General features: G+C 40.1%; 1 protein-coding gene across 1 annotated transcript in view; it reads right to left on the bottom strand.

Annotated features, from left to right (window-relative positions):
* Nucleotides 1–4,132: 4,132 nt before the first annotated feature.
* Nucleotides 4,133–24,534, bottom strand: part of NCKIPSD (NCK interacting protein with SH3 domain) — a 123,384-nt gene continuing 102,982 nt past the window's right edge. The window contains exons 9-13 of the mRNA XM_081318640.1: nucleotides 23,109–23,189; nucleotides 21,119–21,247; nucleotides 10,614–10,706; nucleotides 7,727–7,899; nucleotides 4,133–5,777 (exon numbers count right to left, since the gene is read on the bottom strand). Of these exons, the coding sequence (XP_081174766.1) occupies nucleotides 5,574–5,777; nucleotides 7,727–7,899; nucleotides 10,614–10,706; nucleotides 21,119–21,247; nucleotides 23,109–23,189 (680 nt within the window). The 3' untranslated portion in view covers nucleotides 4,133–5,573. The remainder of the gene's footprint in view (nucleotides 5,778–7,726; nucleotides 7,900–10,613; nucleotides 10,707–21,118; nucleotides 21,248–23,108; nucleotides 23,190–24,534) is intronic.

Genomic DNA, 24,534 nt, shown 5'->3' with positions numbered 1-24,534 from the left:
CGTGATCTTCTGGGAGGAGGCTCCGTGGTAGAACATCCAGATTCAGTCACCGTTTTGTTCCATACAGTATTAACCATGCGAACTCTAAAGCTTCCTCCTTCCGTTATGTGTTCAAGATGGGCGGTGATTAATATTTATATGTTACTTATATGTAAGGGTGTAGGTCTATACATATGCTGTATACAGTATGTTTAAATGTGTGTTGTCTATGTGTACACTTTGAGAACAAGCAACTAAATTTCATTTTTAATGTGTGCCACTGTGTCCACAGTAAAAAATGACAATAAAGGTTATCTATCTAACTAACATGTAAAAGGTATTTCAGCTCATAGGTGTAGGAAGCATTTCAGAAGGGATGCCTTCTAGTTTCCCAGAAAGGAAAGCGGGAGAGAAATGCTTCAAACTTGCAAGTTTTTGTTAAAGTTGGTACTCATTGTTCTGCTTCTTGTCTGTACTTGCTCAAAGAGCTAACATCAAATGACATAGAAAGGCTACTTTGCACATATGTAGGCTAAATAGTGGCTGAAAAACACATACAGAAATATATGAAGGCACCTTTACACGGACAACCTTTAGTTTTCCTGTATCTCCTACTAGGAAATTCACTGAGCCAGCACAAGGGTCAACAGCATCTCACAAAATACCGGGCCTGCTCTGTGCCAATCAAATTGTTTGGCAAGTTGTCTCCTTTGCTTTCTAACAGTTACAAAAGCATTTATCAATACATAAGCACTTGGCTGAACCTTTTCATTCTCCTGTACAATATCCTGGAGGAGCTTTATCAGGCACTTTGGCAATATTAGTTCTTTCTCAACTTGTTGAAAATATTTCACAGGCATAGAGGAACCATACCTGGCAGACAAGCACTGCAGATCTTAGCCAGTTCTAAGTGCTTAAAGAGAATAGAGGCAGGAAAAGGAAAGATAGCAGTTGCTAGCTACTCAGTATTTTATTAAAACAAATTTGTACTGTCCCCCAACTCACACATGGTGATTCTGAGTGACATACAGCAATGTAAATCCACAGTTTAAAACCCCAACACCTCATCTCCTCCCCTCCCCATGGTGTCAAACGCAAACAAGCCATTTGATTGGCTTTGTATCAACCCAGGGTCCCCAAGCCCACTGACAGAACTATGCCTTCAGGGCTATTTGAAAAAGTAACAAAACAGGGACTAATCTTATGTCTGGGAGAATGTTTCATAGATAGAGAGCCTCTAGAGAAGCCTCTTCTTCTTGGTCCCAGAGAAGTATTTCCTTAATAGATGGGACCCACAATATGTCCTGCATTCTGGTGGGCTGGGTAGATGTAACTGGGGAAAGGCTACCTTTTAAGTAACCTGGCCTCAAGACATGTACGGCTTTAAAGAGGATAACCAGCAGCTTGAAATGCACTCAGAAGCAAAGTGGCAATCTGTACAGTGCCTGTAAAGGAGGTGACACATGCATAAATTCGGGCTTTGGCAAAACTATCTGAGCCACTGCATTTTGAGCCAACTGAAGCTTCTGGATACTCTTCAAGGTCGGCCCCATGTAAGTGGGAACATAATGGCCACAGTGCAGGTGACTTGTGAGAAGGACCAGTTGGTTCAGGAACATGCACACAACACACAGTTGTGCAAAAGCCCACCTGGACGTGATTGCCTCCTGCTCCTCAAGCATGAGTTGAAGTCCAGGAGAACCCCCAGATTAAGCACCACATCTGCCTGAGGCAGTGCAATTGCAAACCCATCTATGAGCAAAGACGGTAATTGCCCACAAGCCAAAGAGCCCCAACACCCAAAGCCAATGTGTCTTGCTAGGGTTCAGTTTTAACCTTTGCTCCCCATCCAGACCTCAATAGCTTCCAGGCACCGAGAGAGGGCGACTGCAGTATTGCTTAACTCACCATGGGTAGAGATGTACAATTGAGTATCATCAGCATACTGATGACATATCTCACCCCAGGGTGGTGGATGATCTCACCCAGCAGTTTCATGCAGATGCTAAACAAGAGTGGAGAAAGCACTGGTCCCTGCAGGTCTTTTGCTCCTGATCAACAGCCACTGGAAACAGCCTTGGAGGAAGGAAGTAAACCGGAATACTGTGTCCCCCACTTCTGGCCCCGAAGCTGTTCCAGAAAGATACCATGGTTGATGGTATCAATTGGTAGTTAGAAGTCAAGTAGACCAAGGACAGATGAACTACCCCCATCTTGCTCCTGCCAGAGATCACCATACTCAGTAGTAGCTGCTAACATCGTGAGCCAATTTCTTAAATGGAAGAACTGACATCACAGCAATGGACGAATTGGCCTGGAAGCAAAAAGGCAAATGCTTGAAATATTATATTTTGAGCAACCGAATTTCAAAGGCAACAGGTGTAATCATAGCTTTATTTCAGGATTGGTTCATGTTGAGATTGTCGTCAGTACATCTGAATAAATTTGGGAGGAAAGGCGAGGAATGGAGCACTTCATTAGTACAGTAACCTCTTGCAGATCTAAGCAGTTCCACAAGGATCTAGATTAATTTCTGCCAGGCAAAATACTGGATAGGTCATTAGTTTGATTCATGGTGACTCTTTCCTTGCATACATTGAATTTGTGCAAAGGAAATGAGGAATTCTTTGGACTGGAACAAAATAGTATTCAGGATACATTATGCTACTCATATAATACTGGTATTATGCTGTCCTAAAAATGTAAAAGTGAACCAGTTTGGTATCCTGGTTTAGGCACTAGGATAGACACTGGGAAACTGTGAGAAAGCACAAAGCCAGCTGCATGACTTTAAGCCAGTCACTCACTTTCAGCCTGAGGAAGCAGGCAATGGCAAACCACTTACAAAAATCTTGCCATGAAATTGCAGGGACTAGTCAAGGCTGTTGCCAGGAGTCAACAACTGACTCAATGACACACAAACCCACATTCAGTAACAGATCTTTTCTGACTTGATTGCTATACACTGTCAAAAATCACATTGTTTGTGCTGGATGGCCCTATAAATCCATTAAATAAATAAATAAACTCTCATCTTTAGCTATATATGATGTATCCAATATAACTAATCACCTTCAAAGAGTGTGTTGTTTTCTTGCTGCATTCACACATTTCATTACCTGCCAAACTGCTCGGTGTTTTCAAGAGTAAATTTAGAAAGATGGAAAACCACATGGAAATCAGCCTTATCTTCCAGACTCACAAATTATTCCTTTGCTATCAGGGCTATCAATTACATAGCTACACAACATGGCGCAAATCTATTTCATCTTATACACTGATAATACGTTTTGAAGAGTAAGTTCAAAACACATCAGATTTTTGCCTCAATGTGCAATCTTTAAAAAACCTCACGTAACATTTCCATGAGTTTTTTTTATTCAGTTTTCTAACCAGGTTGGATTGTCCTGTAGGACATTGCTATTCCACATTCACTTTTGCCCAGGCCATGCTGAATGAATCTTCATACTGTTATTTCTGGATCAGAATTCTAACTGAATGACAAACTGGCCCTTCACCATTTTGCTCCCCCTTGTACAAACATTGCTGGGGATGGGAAGAAGAGAACAAAGAGGGGATTATAACAGAGCTTTTCTTTTCCTAGGATCAAATAAGTCTAGGCTGCAGTCTCAGTTCACTAAGAGAGCTGCCCCCAAAATAAACAGTGCTGATGTGAAACTTCTTACAAGGCCGGCTCTTCTTAAATTTTGCCAACCCACATTCCTGTTTAAAAATAATTCAGTGCCACAAACTCCCATTCTGTCGTTTCAGGTGGCTTAAAAAATAAAACTATGAGGCCTAACATACTTTTAAATAGGACAAAAATGGAAGGGAGAGTAAGGCGATGGCATGCATCTAAATAAGTAGCAGTTCTGTTTTCCTCTTGCTGCCTGAAGTTCCAAATAAAAATCTAAATGGTATAGGGTTTCCTGCCTGAGAAGGGGGTTGGACTAGATGACCTCCAATGTACCTTCCAACTTCAACTTCTTCTTCTTCATCATCATCATCTTCATCATCTTATCCACAATGCTCATGCATTAGGCTAGCCAGACAGTAGTATTGTAGTAGAATGTAACCATTCATAATACACACCCACAACACCCTGCAATCCAGAAACACTCTAAAATGAGACAAGAATGAGGAAATGTTTTTCTCTGTGGACTACATTTATTTGATTCTATGAAAATACAAGTCCTTTCAACATTCACAAGGAATTTAATTCTATGAAAATACAAGTCCCTTTCAACATTCACAAGGGGCTGCTTGTTTATTCTGGATGGCACATGTATTGATTCTCTACTTGAAAGACAGAAAATGGCAGAGGCTCCCTAGATGGAAATCGTTGTCAAACAGACGCCTTATCCTAAGGAACTGTTTCAAATTTATTCCTGCATCCATTAGATTTATAGAGATTATCCAAATGTTTCCAGTTTAAATTCAGGCTACTACTACAGCAAGTTGCAAAGCTCTTATTTACCCACTATGAAGAGCTGTGGCAGCATGCAAGTTTATTGAGATAGTACAGCCCTAGTCTCAAAGGCTCTCAATGGGAAACGGGGCAAATCCATTTCGCAGCAGATCTGAAGGAATTAGATAAAGAGGACTTCTCTCAACTTGTGCATATTAAGGAGCAGCAGTAGCAGACATCAGCTTTCGAACATAAAAAAGTAAAGCTAGGCAGAACCAATTGCTACTAAGCTCAAGGCAAAAAACACCCGCAGGCTGATAGCGCCCTGTGCGTTGCCACTTACACACACTCCTCATACGTGCAGTGCCAGAGGCAAAAAACCAGCACATACCAGGAAAGAAGCAATGTTTTTCAAAGAGGGTACGCCTTAACGGTGAGACTAAGTAGCAGGCTTTTTGAAGGATCTCTTGCTGCAGTGCCTGGACAATCAGTATTCTTGTCCTTGTGCAAGAAACTCAAACGTAAACACTACTGCGTTAAGCATTTAAGATGAGCGGGTGCTTGCTTGGATTAGGGTCATGAATGGAGTTTGGCATGTTGAACCCATACAGGTATATATGGGTCAGAAAACTCACTGGGCGCATTAGGCGAAGCAAGTAGTTACTCCTTCACTAGCACAATAGCAACTTTGCACTAGATGTTGCAGACACAAAATTACTGAAGCATGTTCAGATCATTCGCCTACTTCACTTTGTAGCTAGCTGCAGGACAACAAATGCTTGGAGAGACAATTATGACAGAGACGTCTCGTTTTGCAATCCTAAAGACAGCATGAAGTTATTTAGGTCACCCTTGTCCTTTTTTAGTGCAAAGATCACCAGGGAGATAATAATAATATTCTCCTGCTTTCAGTCAGATCCTGCCAATGGCACCTAAAAAGCCAAATCCCCCTCTAATCTGTAAGGTCTCCCCCAACCCCAGTCACAGGCCTAGAAAGGCCATCTTTAATGCACTTCCCGCTAGTGGGCATCTATGTGGAACCTTCCTTTGTTGGGCCTTTTAATACTCCCTCGAAACTCCAGGGCTCAACTGAAGGTCTAATAAGGCAGGAGCTCTAGTGGAAAGGATGGGAAAGACGTAGCCACAAGAGGTATTTCTATTCCATACTACTCTTCCCTTCAATCAATTAGCTGGCTTCAGGAGCTATCTCGGGAAACGCTTTATAAATCTCTTGGATTATCATTTTGTCCATCTGGCACTGCTGACTGTCCTCCTCTTCCACCATGATGCGCTGCAAGGTCCCCTGCAGGTCAGTTACACGGTGTTTATGCTGCAGGTATGGGGTAGTCCGCATGATAGCGTGCATCAGAGACAGGTACTCCATTCGCAGCTGTAAGAGCAGAACACAGTGGAAACATTTTTGATAAAGGAGAGACACTGAGGTGGGGGCAGCCTTCTGGAATGGCAAATACTTTGGAAAGAGTCAGTCCTTGTGAAGGGCAGGAACTCCCTCAGAAGCTATTAGAACAGACCTGAAAGAGTTCTTGAGCTGTCCTTCTTTTTATGTTCATCTAGATAAGTGGGTGCGTGTTTTTTCTCAAAGCAGTTTGAGGAAGCCACTTGGCTGGATTGTTTTTCATAATATTTACTTAGGATGTATGATAAAAAAAGGAACTAAAAGTTATATTGAGATTTCCCTTTCAAGCCCTTCACTCTCTTTGAAGGAAAAATACATGGGCTCAATGTCAACTCCCCATTTCCACCCAAATCCAGATTTTGAGGAAGCTGATAATCCATAAAGGACAGCTGCAATCCTCACGGTTCACCTGTCACAGGGCAATCACAGAGTGAACTCCCAAAACATAGCAGTTAGTCTCTTGCATTTATTAACACTAGAAATGTAGACCTTAAAACATTTGAGCTGAATCTGTCACTTAGAATGTACATCCTTCAGACATTCTTTAAAAAAATATTCCAAATCATTTTATTTAAGATGCACAATCATACCAGATTCATATTTTTTTTATTACATTTATATCCCGCCCTTCTCCGAAGACTCAGGGCGGCTTACAAGCTTAGCAGTAGCCTTCATTCTATGTATATGCCTGCTTGTTAGGGCTTTCACACACACCCCAAGCGGCATTATTACAAAGTCAGCTTATTGCCCCCAACAATCTGGGTCCTCATTTTACCTACCTCGGAAGGATGGAAGGCTGAGTCAACCTTGAGCCTGGTGGGATGCGAACCTGCACTAATTGCAGGCAGCTGGTGTTACTTAAGGAGGCATCAGCCCACTGCTCCACCAAGGCTCCCTACAATGAGACTGAGAATCAAAGACATCTGTACCCATTCAAGATTTGTTTTGCATATGCTATCAAGAAGTTGGGTGATTTCAAATGCAGTATTCTGAGCTATAACATCTTTAAATCCATTATGGCTGAACCTACATCATTCATGTAATTCTATATACTATTACTACTAGAAAAGGTATTTCTGATACCCAGCAAGTGTAACTTTAGAGTACTATTATTTGTAGGCAGTAATTCCAAGATATAAATAAAAATAAATGTTACTGGATATTTCATGCAAGTTAAACATGTCATTGCTTTAGATAGATTGCAACTGCCCTTGATTTTTACTTTAAGAAAAGAATACAATGTATAGGATTGCATTGGTTAAATGCCCTTAAAGTTGCTTTATTATATAAATTTGTTTCCTTTAAATAACATTTTGAAATGGGAAGAAAAAGAACAGTTTGCTTATATGTTCAGCAAGAAATTGCATCCCAATAATGCCTCCATGAAGCAAAGGAAAATCTTTTGGCACTGAAGAAAATCTCTTCTTGTTCTTTTTATTTCCTCTGTCTCGGCTACATGGGAAAATTTCAAGAATGGAGCAAGCAATTAAAACTTCCTCTCCATGTGCAAAGTGGTCCTAATTTGAATCAAAATCCTGTGCATGTCACTTTAGGTAATTAGGCACATAATTAATGCCATTTGTAGCCTGACTATTGCCTACTATAGAAATTTAATTTAAATCTAAATGAGATCTTATTAATCTATTCAATTCTGTAGATGTGAGACTACTATACATGCTTTAGAACAGCCTCTGGCTCTCCAGATGTTCCTGAACCACAATCCTCCCTTCTTCATCACTGATTGTGTTGACTAGGGCAGCTGTAGTTTAGTGATACTGGAGGCCACTTATTCCTTTGCTACTTCTATAGCAATAAGACCAGAGAAGAGAGAGAAGCTTCATTTATGCCCCAAACATTCATCTCGTAATGTTTTCTCTCTTGAGGAGAAAGGTCTAGAATTACCTTTCCTCCTGTAGGTTTACCTTTTCTCCAGGGGAGAGATCCGAAATCTGTCGCACAATGATGTCAATCATTACCATCATGTCTGTGTGGTAGAAGATGTTCGCAGTGTCCTTGCAAGCAAAGATGTCTTGAAGAAATTTCAGCACAGAATGTGGAGGCTGGGGCTGATGTTTAAAGATGCATATAGGATCATCTGGTAAAAGGATAGAAAGGGGGAGATATTCTGTCATGCGCTGCTACTTCGCATTTAGGTAAAAGGGAACCATTTACTCCATATAACACGGTACAGGCATTACGGTAGCATTTGTTCAGACCAAGCCAGCAAGGATTTGGGAAGGAAGTGTGTGCATGAATGAGCAATGCAGGCAGATCAAATACTTCCAAGCCACAGCTTACATCCTTTTATTAAAGAAAATTATTCCAGAGAGGAAACATTAGATAGAGTTAACTGACTCCAGCTACAATGACAGCAGATGTATCAATAAAGCATAAAATTTTGTGTGCTTTTTAATTATCCAGGTTAATTGTCTGAAAGAGAACATTTCGGCTCATGAAACTCTTCTCATATTAAAATATTCTGGTGGAAGAAGCTACATTTACTCCAGTTACTTCTTGTGCAACATCTCCTTTTCCCGTCAGAATCTCCTTGAGTTCTTTGACAATTTCTGGGGTCTTTACTGATAGCCAGATGGTGGGGTGAAAAGGGAGAGGGTTTTTTGTTTGTTTGTAGTGCTAAGCTTTGGAGCAACTAAAGAAAATGTATTTGGTGTTGTCTTTGTGCATTAAACTATAAGGTGAACAATAAATAAATTTAATACATATTTAATAAGTAAAGTAAATAAACTATCATTTTATGTAGTTGGAGAATCTAAATTTTGGGCTAGGAAACCTTCCTTTGTTTCATTCACACACTTTCTAGCACTTAGATCGGGGCATTAAACAAGTGCAGTGAGAATATAAGAGTTACAGGCAAATCACAGGAGACTGTGAGTTCTAGACCCATGGTAGGCATGAAGTCAGCTATGTGACCTTGGGCCAGTCACTCACTCTCAGCCCTAAGAAGGTGGCAATGGCAAACCATCTCTGATATCTTGCCAAGGCCTTGACCAGGGAGTCACCAGGAATCAACCCTGATTTTAAAGCACACACACAAAAAGGTAATTGAAATTTTTTATTTTAAATAATTTTAAATGGGTCACTGGGATGCCTTAATTCAAATTTATATTCTATTCTACAACATATTCCACAACATATTTATAGGCTGTCAATCTTTGCCTTTCCTGGCAGTAAAACTATATTCATTGGCCTCTCTTTCTGATACATAATTTTCTACAGCCAGGAGCCTGAGCTTTCCTCAAACCTGTCCTTCAGTTCTTATTTTTGAAAAACCTTTTCTCCTCAGCTCCTCTTCCCATTTGAAGCATAAACTGGAGATGCTCTGAGTTTTCAATACCAGTTCTGGAGTACAATAATCATGTAGGGTGCTTGGGTTTTTCACAGAACCTAATTTAGAACTACAGTATCTTTCTTTTTCCTACCTAAAATGATGGGAATCCACAGTACTGGTTTAGTGTAATTTTGGCCACTGAAATCTAATGCCAAAATTCTCTTTCTCACTGAACCATATTGGTGTAAGTGGACTACTAAGATGTGTAAATGGGCAAAAAGTGGGTACCTGGCCTTTCACTGCAGAAAATCAGTCTATCTTTTAAGATATGGAGTGAACAGCTGCAACATTTTATTTGCCCAATAATAGTTCCTCAATAGTCCATTTGCTTTCTATATGAAGAAATATGAAACCAATGTATATATTCCACGATGTTAGAAAACATGAATTTTTTTCTACTGGGGAAGCAAAACATCACTAAAGAGGCTTCTATAGAAAAATTTAATTTGCTACTCAATATTCAGTGGGTTCTTCAAAGAATGGACATTTTGGTAATGGAATAAATTAAAGCTCTGTGGAGTAATATAAAACTAAAACCAGCTCTTGGCTGACAATACGAAAAGAACACAATTTTCGTTTTGAAAAGAACTTAAACCAGAAATAAAAGAACCTATTAATCTTCAAACAAAATAATTTGTTTTAATTTTTCCTTTTGTTTTAAAATGAATATACACTTATCTTTTAACACACAAACAAATATAGCCTTTCTGCTCCTAAAGGCATTGAACCGCACAAAGCTTGGTGAGGAAAGCATGGATACAATGGTATTAGGCTGTCTAGAAATAAGGCTTTCCAGATTTTAAATGAAGTGCTTTTCTATAGGCTCTGTAGATTCAGGAGATTTAACACAGTGCTCACTGCTGGAAAAAGTAATCCGAAATATGAAAGGGGAGGATTGGGTGGGGAAGAGAAAAGGATTCTCTAAGAAGCCAAACTGTAGCTTTCTTATGGCATACAAAGCGTATATGGGGAAATAAATCAAGCTATCATGCTGCTCATTTCCTGGACTGGGAAATTTCACTGGGTGTAGATCTTTATCTTCATTGGAAGTCAATGACCAAACTTGTCTGGTAAAACTTATGAAGGAAGAAAGCAGAATGTAGCTGGTTTTCACGACCATCAGGTGTTCAGGAAGAACAGATAGTCCTCTTTTTGGTTACACATATTAAGAACCATGATCCCAGTGTTGCTGGGTTGAACTCTACAGAGACAAATGATTTAGGTAGCCATTTAAAAGCAGACAATTTTAATGGAAACCAAGCCAGCATTTCAGCAGGTTAGTGTCTGGAGTGTAGATGCTAGATTCATTTTCCTGACCCAGACCTTTTAAAAAGCAGAAACCTCCTGGAATTGAGAGGCTGTTTCCCAATCTTTCTCTGCCTCTATCTAGTTTCCTAGATCAACTCTCCCATTAGTTCTGCCTCAAATTGGACAAATAATAAAACAGCAAGAGACCTCACCTCCACGATTCAGAAGCAGTAGCAGCTTTTCTGTAAATGTTTTGATATTAGAGTGCTTCTTCACAGTAACCATGATCACATTATGCTCTGGAACTGAGAAACAAGGAGAGGGTTTATTAGAGATATCTTATCTGTCTGCCTGCTTCATTACTTCAGTTGACTAAAGCACATCCTGGGCTGAGTCAGATCCCGAGGTTGTTATTCTCAAGGAAGTAGATGGGGTCCCTAGATCATCTCAATGTCAGATCCTTATCTCTCCAGGCTAGTCAAAGCTGCCTGGTGAAACCTGCAATTTGGTCTAGATGGCAGTCTTTCAGATCTGCCAATTAAACTTTGAGAAGGGTCAGTTTTGTTATCCCTTAAGGAGTCAGCAGTCTGCTCTGTCCTCAAGAAGCCATTCCTAGAGTCAACCATTTTGGACAATTCGCACCCTGTTTATAACCATTCCTTTTTAGAGAAGGTGATTGCTTTGTAGCTTCAGAGGGCTCTGTTTCAAATTACCTGAACCCTTTCCGGTAAGGCAGAACTGAAAGAGCATTAGTTGTACTTGTAGATAACATCTGAAGGGAACAGAATGGGAGTAGTGCATTCGTTTTTGCTCTCTTTGATCTCCCATCATGAACCATGGTATAATTCTGGACTGACTCAGGATAGGTGGGGGTAGGAGTTGGGAACATGGAATTATGCTAGTTCTTCTCTTTCTTCCAGGATCTGCCCCATGAATCTTCTTGTGTGGGATGCCTCAGGGCTTGATGTTCTCCTCATTCTTATTTAATATCTACATGAAGTTATCAGGTGAGGTCATTCAACAGTACAGAGTAAGGTATCATCAATATGCTAATGATACTCAGCTAAGTATCTCCATCCCTGGCCAGCCAAGAGATGTTGCTGAGGTTCTGTCTCAGCGCCTGGAGTTTGGGGAGGTCTGAATGAGGAAGAACAGGCTTCACTTCAAACCTAGCAGGAAGAAGTGCTTTGGATCAATGATTTTCCATCTTTAGTTTGGAGATCCTTCTTGACTCCTGTTTGAAGAGCAGATGGCAGCCATGGCCAGGGGTCCTTTATAGTACTTTGTATTGTGTAACAACTGCACTCTTTCTTGAATCAGTTGATTGTTCATACTTCGGTCACCTCCCAAGTGGATATGCACAGTATATGGGTCTTTAAAAAACAACCAACTTAATTATGACTAAGTTTAATTATGATATCCCTCTATGGAACCAGCTCCTGAATCCTTTATCAGCCTGGAACACATAACTGCATCTATTCTTTATTTGTACAGCTCTACAAATCAATAACAGCGTTCTGTGCGCCTTTGGCGTCTAGTCATGCTGGCCACATGACCACGGAGACGTCCTCGGACAAGCGCTGGCTCTTTGGCTTTGAAACAGAGATGAGCACCGGCCCCTAGAGTTGGAAACGACTAGCACGCATGTGCGGGGGAAACTTTACCTTTACCTTACAAATCAACATTACTTTTTTAAAATGTGCATTTTTGTCATTATTGATTCCACATTGATTTTATTTACTGAGGAAGTTAATTGATACATAGAACCTGAGCATTATTCTCAAAAAAACAAGCAGGTAATTGTAAGTTGGAAATGAGATGAAACAGAATATTATAAAATAAATTTTATAATGAATAAATAAAAAAATAAACCTTAACTCTCATTTTAAGAGTCATAGAACAAAGCACAGAAAACTAAACTACAGACGCTTTGATAAATTAATGCGAAGGGCTTGGGTTTCATTACTGTTTTAATTTCAGAACAGGCAGCCTGGTTGTACCATGTTCATCAGGACTTACTCAGGACTTTTCCAATCTGAATATGCTCCAGCACATTTTGCACTACCATAATATGCTGTGGAACTGTACGTGAAGACTTAGATCGTGACAAACGAGCTGAAATTTCTCTAACTTTCCAGTCCGAGTCAAAGTTATTCCCCCAAATATTTTTAAAAATTAAGAAGCTGACCTACTCTTTTTTTATTGCAGCTAGAAAGAAGTATGCAGAAAGAGCACAGCCAATGCCCCACAGTGGTGACCCACTGGTATTGCTTCTCCTTTAGGAATCTATTTTGCATCACACACCCTGGGCATGGTTTTTACAGAACCTGCACAAAGATATAGACTGTAACAGATGACGGTATGCTGGGCAGTGCCAGCAGCCATCCTTCCTTTCTGTAAAATACTGTTTTAAGTGTTGTTCTTGTTTTGCATACCATCTTAAAATCAAAAGACTAATGCTAATGATATTAAAGAAGAACCAGCAAGATGGCTTTCCCTCACCTTAGTCTGAGGGGAAGATTTTTAGCAGGATTTTGTTAAGGTTCTGCTTTGTAACAGGGTTTTGTGTGTTTTATTTCCTGACAATGCCCTGCCACTTTTTAAAACTGCTTAAATAAATATTTATATTTTCTTGGTATTTTTAATACATTTATGGCTAAGACTCTGATGATGGCTCATTTTGATTCAGCATTTCCTTCATTCTCTGTATATATGCATTCATGGGCATACTTATATAGCACAGAAACCTTGTGTTTGACTATCTGTACAAAAACAGGAAGAGAGACTGATAATTTGTTACTGATCTTTTTTTTTTGCTATTAGAATTTGCAATGTCCCCCAGATATTTTAGGCAGACATTTCAAATACATCTTAATTAAATACTGTGCTTCCATCAATCAGTCAGAGTAAGATTACAAAAGCAAATTCATGAGACCCAATATATCCTGTATACAAAGTCCAAAGTAGATCACTAAAAATTCTGTCAAGGAAGTCCATGTACCATCCTGAAGTACCTGGATATAAAGCAGACTTTTCAGGGATTAAAATGGATTCAGAAAACTCAAGATAGTGTTTTATTTAAACACTAACACAATGGACCAGTAAAGAGAATGAGCATCTTTTAATGAGTACCTAATTAGGAGAAGTTTCAGTTTTCCACTGTATCACAAACAGAAAAGAAAATTTTCCAAAGCTGTGTAGACCTGCAGCTGTGATTGGCTAATTGCTAATTAAGATGCATAATGATGGAAGAAAGATAATGAATAAAAGAGCAAAGAAAGTGAACTTGATCAGGTCACATGATTAATTCTGTATGTCAAGGAAAAAAACCCCAAATACTAATGATGTTTTCCTTATCTATATGACAAGCTGATGAGTATAATAAGTGTCTTTTTAATTCCTTCCTCCATCAAAATGATGCAATGTGGGATGGCATCATTTATAAATGCATTAAACAATTAAGATATGACAGCAAACATGTGACAGTATAAGAACTTGCCAAATTACTTGGGATTAAGATATAAAACGACATCAGAGCATAATGTGTCTTGATATATATATATATACACACATACATACATACATACATATGTAAAAAAAAATGGCTTTTTTTTACACAAATATGAGCTGCCACTGCTGTGGCTACTGCCTGTAGATGGCCTTGGGCTAGGCTGAAACAGGAAATAAGATTTGTCCCGTGTCTGGGACTAAGCAAGTGTATTCTGAATGCTTAACAAAAATTTATATATATATATATATATATATATATATATATATATATATATATATATATATATATATATATATATATATATATATATATATATATATATATATATATATATATATATATATATATATATATATATATATGTAGGTCTAGAGTCTCGGGTTTCTTCCCGCGTTCCTTTCATCTTCAGAAAGTTGTGGCGACGTTTCGACGAAATCCCATCCGTCATCATCAGGCCGGAGTGTTCCTCCTGCTGCTTTCAGGAGCAATGCGTGGTCTGTCTGTTCCTTTCCTTTCCAACTGCCGGTGGGGCTGTGTTCCGACTGGGTGGAGGCGTGGCTGCTTTCTGATTGGGTGGGGGTGTCCTCCGACTGGGTGGAGGCGTGGTTGTCTTCTGATTGAGTGGAGGCGTGGCTGTCTTCTGATTGGGTGGATGTGTGGCTGTCTTCCGATTGGTTGGAGGCGTGGCTGTCTTCTGATTGGGTGGGGTGTGTTCTGAATGGGTGGGGTTTTTTGTTGTGTCGTAATATCCTGAGTGTTGTGATTTGGTGTCCTGAGGAGTGGGCTGTGTAGTGGCCTCCAGAGCTTTGGCTTGGCTCCGAGTTCGAGGACCCGCCATGCATCTCTGGTATGGGTCAGTCAGGTTCGTGTGTGCGTTCTTCTGCTTGGGTGATAGCACTTTTGCTTGACTTGTTCTGTCTTCTGTGTGGGAGAGTTTTTGTTCTGGGTGTGGATGAGTCTTGCTGGGGCTGGTGGCATTTGGGGTTGTTTGTTGGTTTTTTAAATCCTTGTTTGCTGAAATTCGTTTGTCTATCAATGCTGGTTTCCAAATGGCATGTAGGCGGGAGGTGTCGTCTCGCTTGTTCATACTGTCTGGGTGTTTTTCTATTTCAATGGCTTCTCTGATTATTCTGCTATTGAGATGTTCTATTTTGGCGATTGTTTTTGTACCTTCAAAATTGATGTTGTGTCCCGTAGTGTTTATGTGTTGTACTAGTGAAGATGTGTGATCTTTCTTCTGTACTGAGTTCTTATGTTCTTCTACACGTACCTCTATTCTTCTGTTAGTCTGTCCGATGTATGTTGCTGGACAGGAGGCGCATGGGATTTGGTATATGCCCTGGTTTTCCAGTTCTATTTTGTCTTTGGGATTTCTCAGGATGGTTGATATCTTTCTGTCAGTGTTAAATGCGGTTTTGATGTTATGTTTGCGTAGTACTTTACTGATTTTGTCGGTTGTTCCTTTTATGTAGGGCAAGATGGCTCGTCCGTTGTTCTGTTCTTCTTCTTGGATGTTTTTCTGTTTTGGAGTCCCCTGCTGAATTATATTGGTGATTTTGTTTTTTTGGAACTTGTTTGCTGTCAATATGTCTGTCAGGGTGTGTAGTTCTGTTTGTATATGTGTTTCATCTGCAAGGCGTCTGGTTCTTGTTATTAGTGTTTTGGCTACTGAATTTATTTGTGCTGGGTGATGATGTGATTGCGCATTGAGGTAACGGTTGGTGTATATGTATATGTATATGTATATGTATATGTATATGTATATGTATATGTATATGTATATGTATATGTATATGTATATGTATATGTATATGTATATGTATATGTATATGTATATGTATCAAGCTTGCGATCACTACCAGCCAGAATAAGTTAAGCTGCTTCCCAAAAGGTTTTCAGCATGGCCAGAATATGAAAGAGCAGTACTTTCCAGCAGAAAGTACTATCCAACAGAGACTCCAATGCTTCTACAGTTAATGAGATTCACAAGGCACAGCAAGGGATAAGCAGAAAATCTGCCACTCACTAAAAGGAGGAAGATGCCTGGTTAACTGCAGAATTATACTGACAAGAGTCTTGTGAAGCGCTCTCTCCCTTAAAACAGAGGTTACTGAGGTTTTAACTCATGCAACTCAGGCTTTTTACACACCAGCAGGACTGTGAAGTGGTATTATAACATGGAAGGTGGTCCCGTGATAAGCAGAACTGAAATCTTATCTCACTGTTATAACTCTGAATTTCTAGTTGCAAAAGCAGCAGAAGCAAAGGGACCTCTGATTCAAGATGAATCATTCCTACAGGATGGGAATGAAATGATTGCGCTGTAATACATTAATGAGGGTACAGCAGTACACAATAGCCTGTCAAAAGGCTAATTAAGAGGTGACATGACAGGGGCTCATAAATAATCATGTGAACAATTAAAATAGAAAACGCTTCTTCACCCTGCCCTCAAAATACTAGAACATAAATTTATTTCATGAATGCTGGAGATATTCAGATTAAAGATATAGTGCTTAATTTACAATATAGTTAATTGTAGAATTGTAGGGGAAGAAATGGAGGTAGTGACAGATTTTATTTTCCTGGGCTCCAAGATCATCGCAGACGGGGACTGCAGCCAAGAAATTAAAAGACGCTTGCTCCTTGGGAGGAAAGCCATGGCAAATCTAGACAGCACAGTAAAAAGCAGAGACATCACCCTGCCAACAAAAGTGCGTATAGTCAAGGCTATGGTCTTCCCAGTTGCAATGTATGGCCGTGAAAGTTAGACCATAAGAAAGGCTGAGCGCCAAAGAATTGAGGCCTTTGAACTATGGTTCTGGAGAAGACTCCTGCGAGTCCCCTGGACTGCAAGGCGATCAAACTGGTCAGCCCTAGAGATCAACCCTGACTGCTCTTTAGAAGGCCAGATCCTGAAGTTGAAACTCAAATACTTTGGCCACCTAATGAGAAGGAAGGACTCACTGGAGAAGAGCCTAATGCTGGGAAAGATTGAGGGCAATAGAAGAATGGGACGACAGAGAATGAGGTGGCTGGATGGAGTCACTGAAGCAATAGGCATGAGCTTAAATGGACTCCAGAAGATGACAGAGGACAGGAAGGCCTGGAGAAATGTTGTCCATGGGGTCGCGATGGGTCGGACACGACTTCGCAACTAACAAAGAATATGGTGGCTGCCATAGACTTTAATGTATTCAGGTGAAGTCATGCTACCTAGTTATGATGGGGATGTAACCATATTCAGAGTTAAAGGCAGTGTGCTTCTTTGGTTCCTTCTGCCCAATAATTTTTGTTTTAATTTTGAAGCCTGGGGAAGGTATAAATGTGCAGCCTCTACACAAGGAGAAATTCTCTTTCAAAGCAATTTTCTATCTCTAGATAAAAATATTTTGGGGGAGAAAAGAGGTATTTAGGAATAGGAGAGGATGGCAACAATACTCTGAGTGGGGAGGAACAGACTCAGGCTCAATCCTGCCAAGACTGAGTGCAGTGGCTGTTTGGACTCCTAGGTTCTGAATTCTTTTTTTCACTTTTTGTCTTGCATGGGGTGGGACTTCCCCATTCAAGACTAGCATGTAACTTGAGGGTCTTCCTTGTTGTTGTTGTTAGCTGCGAAGTCGTGTCCGACCCATCGCGACCCTATGGACAACATTCCTCCAGGCCTTCCTGTCTTCTACCATCTTCTGGAGTCCATTTAAGCTCACGCCTACTGCTTCAGTGACTTCATCCAGCCACCTCATTCTCTGTCGTCCCCTTCTTCTATTGCCCTCGATCTTTCCCAGCATTAGGCTCTTCTCCAGTGAGTCCTTCCTTCTCATTAGGTGGCCAAAGTATTTGAGTTTTAGCTTCAGGATCTGGCCTTCTAAAGAGCAGTCAGGATTGATCTCCTCTAGGACTGACCGGTTTGATCGCCTTGCGGTCCAAGGGACTCGCAGGAGTCTTCTCCAGCACCATAGTTCAAAGGCCTCAATTCTTTGGCGCTCAGCCTTTCTTATGGTCCAACTTTCACTGCCATACATTGCAACTGGGAAGACCATAGCCTTGACTATACGCACTTTTGTTGACAGGGTGATGTCTCTGCTTTTTAGTGTGCTGTCTAGATTTGCCATGGCTTTCCTCCCCAGGAGCAAGCGTCTTTTAATTTCTTGGCTACAGTCCCCATCTGCAGTGATCTTGGAGCCCAGGAAAACAAAATCTGTCACTACCTCCATTTCTTCCCCATCTATTTGCCAGGAATTGAGAGGGCCAGATGCCATGATCTTGGTTTTCTTAATGTTAAGTTTCAACCCAAGTTTTGCACTCTCCTTCTTCACCCGCAACAAGAGGCTCTTTAGTTCTTCTTCACTTTCTGCCATTAGAGTGGTATCATCTGCGTATCTTAGGTTGTTGATATTTCTTCCGGCAATCTTAATTCCAACTTTTGATTCATCTAGCCCTGCCTTTCTCATGATGTGCTCTGCATATAAGTTAAATAGGCAGGGCGACAGTATACAGCCTTGCCGGACTCCTTTCCCAATTTTGAACCAATCAGTGGTTCCGTGTCCAGTTCTCACTGTTGCTTCTTGACCCGCATATAGGTTTCTCAAGAGACAAATAAGATGGTCTGGTACTCCCATCTCTTTAAGAACTTGCCACAGTTTGTTATGATCCACACAATCAAAGGCTTTAGCATAGTCAATGAAGCAGAAGTAGATGTTTTTCTGGAACTCCCTAGCTTTCTCCATGATCCAGCGTATGTTGGCAATTTGATCTCTAGTTCCTCTGCCTCTTCGAAATCCTGCCTGTACTTCTGGTAGTTCTCGATCCACATACTGCTGAAGTCTAGCTTGTAGGATTTTAAGCATAACTTTACTAGCATGAGAAATGAGTGCAATGGTGCGATAGTTTGAACATTCTTTGGCACTGCCTTTCTTTGGAATTGGAATGTAAACTGATCTTTTCCAATCCTGTGGCCACTGTTGAGTTTTCCAAATTTGCTGGCAAATTGAGTGTAGCACTTTTACTGCACTGTCTTTTAAGATTTTGAATAGCTCAGCTGGAATACTGTCACCTCCACTAGCTTTGTTGTTGCTCAGCTTTTCTAAGGCCCACTTCACCTCACATTCTAGGATGTCTGGCTCGAGGTCAGTGACCACCTCATTGTGATTATCTGGGACGATAAGCTCATTCTTGTATAGTTCTTCTGTGTAATTTTGCCACCTCTTCTTAATCTCTTCTGCCTCTGTTAGGTCCCTGCCATTTTGGTCCTTTATCATGCCCATTTTTGCATGAAACGTTCCCTTCATCTCTCCAATTTTCTTGAAAAGATCTCTGGTCCTCCCTATTCTATTGTTTTCTTCTATTTCTTTGCACTGTTCATTTAAGAAGGCATTCTTATCTCTTCTAGCTATTCTCTGGAATTCTGCATTCAATTGGGCATATCTATGTTTTTCTCCCTTGCCTTTCGCTTCCCTCCTTTCCTCAGCTATTTGCAAAGCTTCCTCAGACAGCCATTTTGCTTTCTTGCATTTCTTTTTCTTTGGGATGGTTTTGGTTGCTACCTGTTGTACAATGTCGCGAACCTCTGTCCATAGTTCTTCAGGCACTCTGTCTATCAGATCTAATTCCTTAAATCTATTTGTCACCTCTACTGTATATTCAACAGGGATATGATTTAATTCATACCTGAGTGGCCTAGTGCTTTTCCCTACTTTCTTCAGTTTAAGCCTAAACTTTGCAAGGAGAAGCTCATGGTCTGAGCCACAGTCAGCTCCTGGTCTTGTTTTTACCGACTGTATAGAGCTTCTCCATCTTTGGCTGCAGAGCATATAGTCAATCTGATTTCTGTGTTGACCGTCTGGTGATGTCCATGTGTAGAGCCGTCTCTTGGGTTGTTGGAAAAGAGTGTTTGCTATGACCATCGTATTCTCTTGACAAAATTCTATCAGCCTGTGCCCTGCTTCATTTTGTACTCCAAGGCCAAACTTGCCTGTTATTCCAGTTATCTTTTGGCTTCCTACTTTAGCATTCCAATCCCCCATGATGATAAGGACATCATTTTTTGGTGTTACTTCTATAAGGTGCTGTAGGGCTTCATAGAACCGGTCAATTTCATCCTCTTCAGCACTGGTGGTTGGGGCATAGACTTGGACTACTGTGATATTGAATGGTTTGCCTTGGATTCGAACTGAGATCATTCTGTCATTTTGAGGATTGTATCCCAGTATTGATTTTCCTACTCTTTTATTGACTATGAAGGCTACTCCATTTCTTCTGAGGGATTCTTGCCCGCAGTAGTATACCTGATGGTCATCTGAATTAAATTCACCCATTCCTTTCCATTTTAGTTCGCTGATACCTAAGATGTCGATGTTCAGTCTTGTCATCTCTTGTTTGACCACGTCCAGCTTTCCTTGATTCATGGATCTTACATTCCAGGTTCCTATGGAGAAAAAATCTTTACAGCATCGGACTTTCCTTTCACCACCAGACATATCCACAGCTGAGCGTCCTTTCGGCTTTGGCCCAGTCGCTTCATTCTTTCTGGCGCTACTAGTACTAGCCCTCTGCTCTTCCCCAGTAGCATATTGGACGCCTTCCGACCTGAGGGGCTCATCTTCCAGCGTCATATCGTTTTGCCTTTTGGTACTGTCCATAGGGTTTTCATGGCAAAGATACTGGAGTGGGTTGCCATTTCCTTCTCCAGTGGATCACGTTTTGTCAGAACTCTCAGCTATGACCTGTCCGTCTTGGGTGGCCCTGCACGGCATAGCTCATAGCTTCATTGAATTACGCAAGCCCCTTCGCCACGACAAGGCAGTAATCCATGAAGGGGGGGTCTTCCTTAAGTCACAGTTATTGCTTCAATAGCATTATAAAGGTCCAGTGTGTTTCTCCCCTGGTTTACATTTGTACAAATAGGATTACATGGGAGAAGGTCTTTTAAGAAACAATTCCAACCATGTTCACCATTGGGACAATTTTTCAGATGTTCTGTGGGCACTGTGCTGCCATCCCCAGGAATTGGCTGATAGGCTTAGGAAAAAAGTTTGGCCTTCCTTAAGAGTATCTGCCCTCTTACTATTCTGAAACATAGAATATCCCTTATCTTACAACATGTGCAATTTGAGGCTGTTTTCAAGTTAGCATGTGACAAGGAAAAGAAGTTCCACATTAACTGAAACCCCAATATAATCTCAGCTGGGAAAAACTTCCACCACTGACCTGGAATGTGAAGATTAAAAGCCAGAAGAACATTAATGAACAGATCAGGCAGCTGGTCTGTACTATCTGAGGGCAATCCATCTTCAATCACATGTAATAGGAACTGAATAAATTGGGAATTGAGATGCTCTGTGGAAAAAAAATAAAGGACATAAGACATTGCATTCTTACACAGAAAGGATTAACTCTAACGTGAGATGAATGTTAGCCTTACTGGTTAAAACCAGCCATTCTCGAAGCTAGTTGGCGCTTGATTAAGGTGGTGAGATGTGTAGGAGAGAAATTCCAGTTTATTTGTAGACCTATACCGTGAATTCCTGTGGAAGATTTCTAAAGTGATGGGTGGGAAAAGCACAGAATGATATGCTTAGAGGGAAGACTTGTTTATTACTGCTTCCCCAGGCACAGCTGTAATTCCCAGTATCTATTTTTCAATTTGAGAGGAAAAGGATTTGGGGAGATTGAAGGCTCAGTGAGTTTTCCCACTGTCTGCCTGAAGAACACACTCTAATCCTGTTACTGAAGATTCAGCAGATTCCCACTCCAAAATCGAAGGCTTCACTATTAAGGAGCACACTTCTTGAAAGCTAACTCTATGCCAGGGGTACCTCTCTTTACCTACTACATCACAAGCACTCGTAGACTTATTTACCTGTCCCACAATAGTTAGTCTAGTTACAATTAAGCCTAAACATTGGCCACTCATCTTTGTTTGATACATCGATTATGAAAGCTCTACAGCTTATGTGAATAAACTGATCTTACAAAAACAATTGTAGGATCACACCAAGATAAAGCAGCAAAGTCTTTGTTTACTCTCCTTATATTATCCAGCTCGGCAAATGTTGCTCCTAAAATTCCAAGGGAATTGACATCTTCTTTAATACTTCCCTATTGCCCCAAAGCTGCTATCTGTTCTGCTAGAGAAACAATAGTTTGAAGGAGCAGGGCTATCTGGATCAGTGCTTGGAAGATAAAATTGATGATTTATTGCTTTTTACTTATTGGTGGTGAAAAAGAAAGAAAGAAAATGCAATGTAGATACTGCATCAGTTTCTAGTTTGGCCTTAACAACCCCCCCCCCACTTATTTCTGTTGAGCAACTTGTCCTACACAATAAGCTACCCTTTGCTCTTTCTAAAGTATCTCCCAAATCTACCGTGGTCTTTTTATATCTATTCAATGCAATCAAAAAACCCTTTTAGTTCTAATACATCAGAAATGTATTTTATTTAAAGTTCTTTTGTGCAGCTTGATAGCCTAGATTCTCTTGATGTTGTATATCAGAATGTTTATTATATTGATAGATTAAAAATAACACATATATTTGAAGTACAATGCAAAAAGTTAAAAAACATTGGGATCTAGTCTATAGTCTATTTAGCTTGCTCTAGAAACCCCGAAAGGGACGCGGTGGCTCAGTGGGTTAGGACGCTGAACTTGTCGATCGGAAGGTCGGCAGTTTGGCGGGTCGAATCCTGAGTGCCGCGTAGCAGAGTGAGCGCCTGTTACTCGTCCCAGCTTCTGCCCACCTAGCAGTTCGAAAGCATGTAAAAATGCAAGTAGAAAAATAGGGACCACTACGGTGGGAAGGTAACAGCGTTCCGTGCGCCTTTGGCGTCTAGTCATGCCGGCCACATGACCACGGAGACGTCCTCGGACAAGCGCTGGCTCTTCGGCTTTGAAACAGAGATGAGCACCGGCCCCTAGAGTCGGAAACGACTAGCACGCATGTGCGGGGGAACCTTTACCTTTACCTTAGAAACCCCGAAGCCTACCAGTTAACCGATTGCTGTCGCAACTTTGTATAGTTTCTATTAAGGACTTAAGTATTTTTACCATACCTTGGGTAGTTTCCCAGTTAGTAAGAGAGATCCAGAAATACAACAGAAGTAAGTTAAGAGTAAGAAAGATCTAGAAGTATAAGAACTCAGTCCTATTAAGTGGCTGCTTGCCGTCTATTTCTCCCTATGTTGGAAATCATTCTCACCATAGTGATGGTACGGCAGAGGTTCTCCCATACAAAATATCATTGCCAGCACCAGTGCAGAGTAACACATCTTCTGATGGTCTAGGAGGAAAAAAACAGAAGCTCTAACAATAGTGCCATGGTAGAGTATCATGTATTCACAATCTCAGAATTTACCATATTTTTCTGTACAGAATCTCTCTTCTATGTTGGACATCTATATAGCCACAACTGAAAAGCATGAGTAACAAAAGCATTAAAACCCCCACATATGGACATTTCAAATTATTACATATCTCAGTATGAGGAGACAGTATGCACCGTACTAGCGCACAACAACCACCAAGAAGCCTTGAGTGTAAATGTTCTACAACATGCATCAGTTTAGAGCTGATGTATATCATCGTCTTCTCCTAATTTGGTTAAAGCTTCAAAGACATTTCCTCTGCTTTGTTGAGCCACAGGAGTAGCTCCTTTCTGATACATTAAGAAGCACTGCTCCTTCTAGGAACTAGCAATGTTTCAGATGTTTAATACTAGCTTATGCTATAATAAAACCAATTATTGTATGCCTTTTTCTGACACTCTTTTCTTAAGCATACAGATGGCATATTTCTGTTTTGAACTACCCTTCAGGAAATCTGAAATCCAAAAACTGACAAGGCTGGCTAAACTGTAAGGTAAGTTGACAGATTTATTACATGGCTAAGCAACCAGGCCATATTCTAACCCAACCTGCAAATACAGAATAATTAACTTGTTGGCTGAGCAGAAATTGTGGCCAGTTGAATGGTTGCCTCTTTCCAGATGTATCTTAAAGCTTAAAACCCTATAAACGTATGCACAATACCTTTTCAAAATAAGGTAGGGGAAGTGGAGGAAGTTAATGCGCTGGACTGCACTCCTGGGGACGATATGTTTTATGAAGACCTGGCTCTTTGAGAGGTGATTCTGAGCATACGTTGTTATTATTATTATTATTATTATTATTATTATTATTATTATTATTATTATTAATTTTATATATATATATATATATATACATATATATATATATATATATATACATATATACATATATACACACACATATATATATATATATATATATATATATATATATATATATATATATATATATATATATATATATATATATATATATATATATATATATATATATATATATATATATATATATATATATATATATATATATATATATATATATATATATATATATATATATATATAAAATTTATATACCGCCCTATTCCCGTAGGACTCAGGGCAGTTTACAGGGAAAATTAAAAGCATAACATACAAAAATTAAAACCAGTTAAAACAATTAATTAATTCAAGTCCCCGAAATTTAAAACTAAAACCCAATTAAAAATTAAAAACCCTCAGTCTGGGCCAGACAGCTCGAAGAGCCAAGTTTTCAGGT

Source organism: Vipera berus (genome assembly GCF_964194415.1).
Source record: "Vipera berus genome assembly, chromosome: 2".
Classification (NCBI taxonomy): Eukaryota; Metazoa; Chordata; class Lepidosauria; order Squamata; family Viperidae; genus Vipera; species Vipera berus.
Note: the sequence above shows the minus strand (reverse complement) of the source record. Positions and strands in the feature narration are given on the sequence as shown.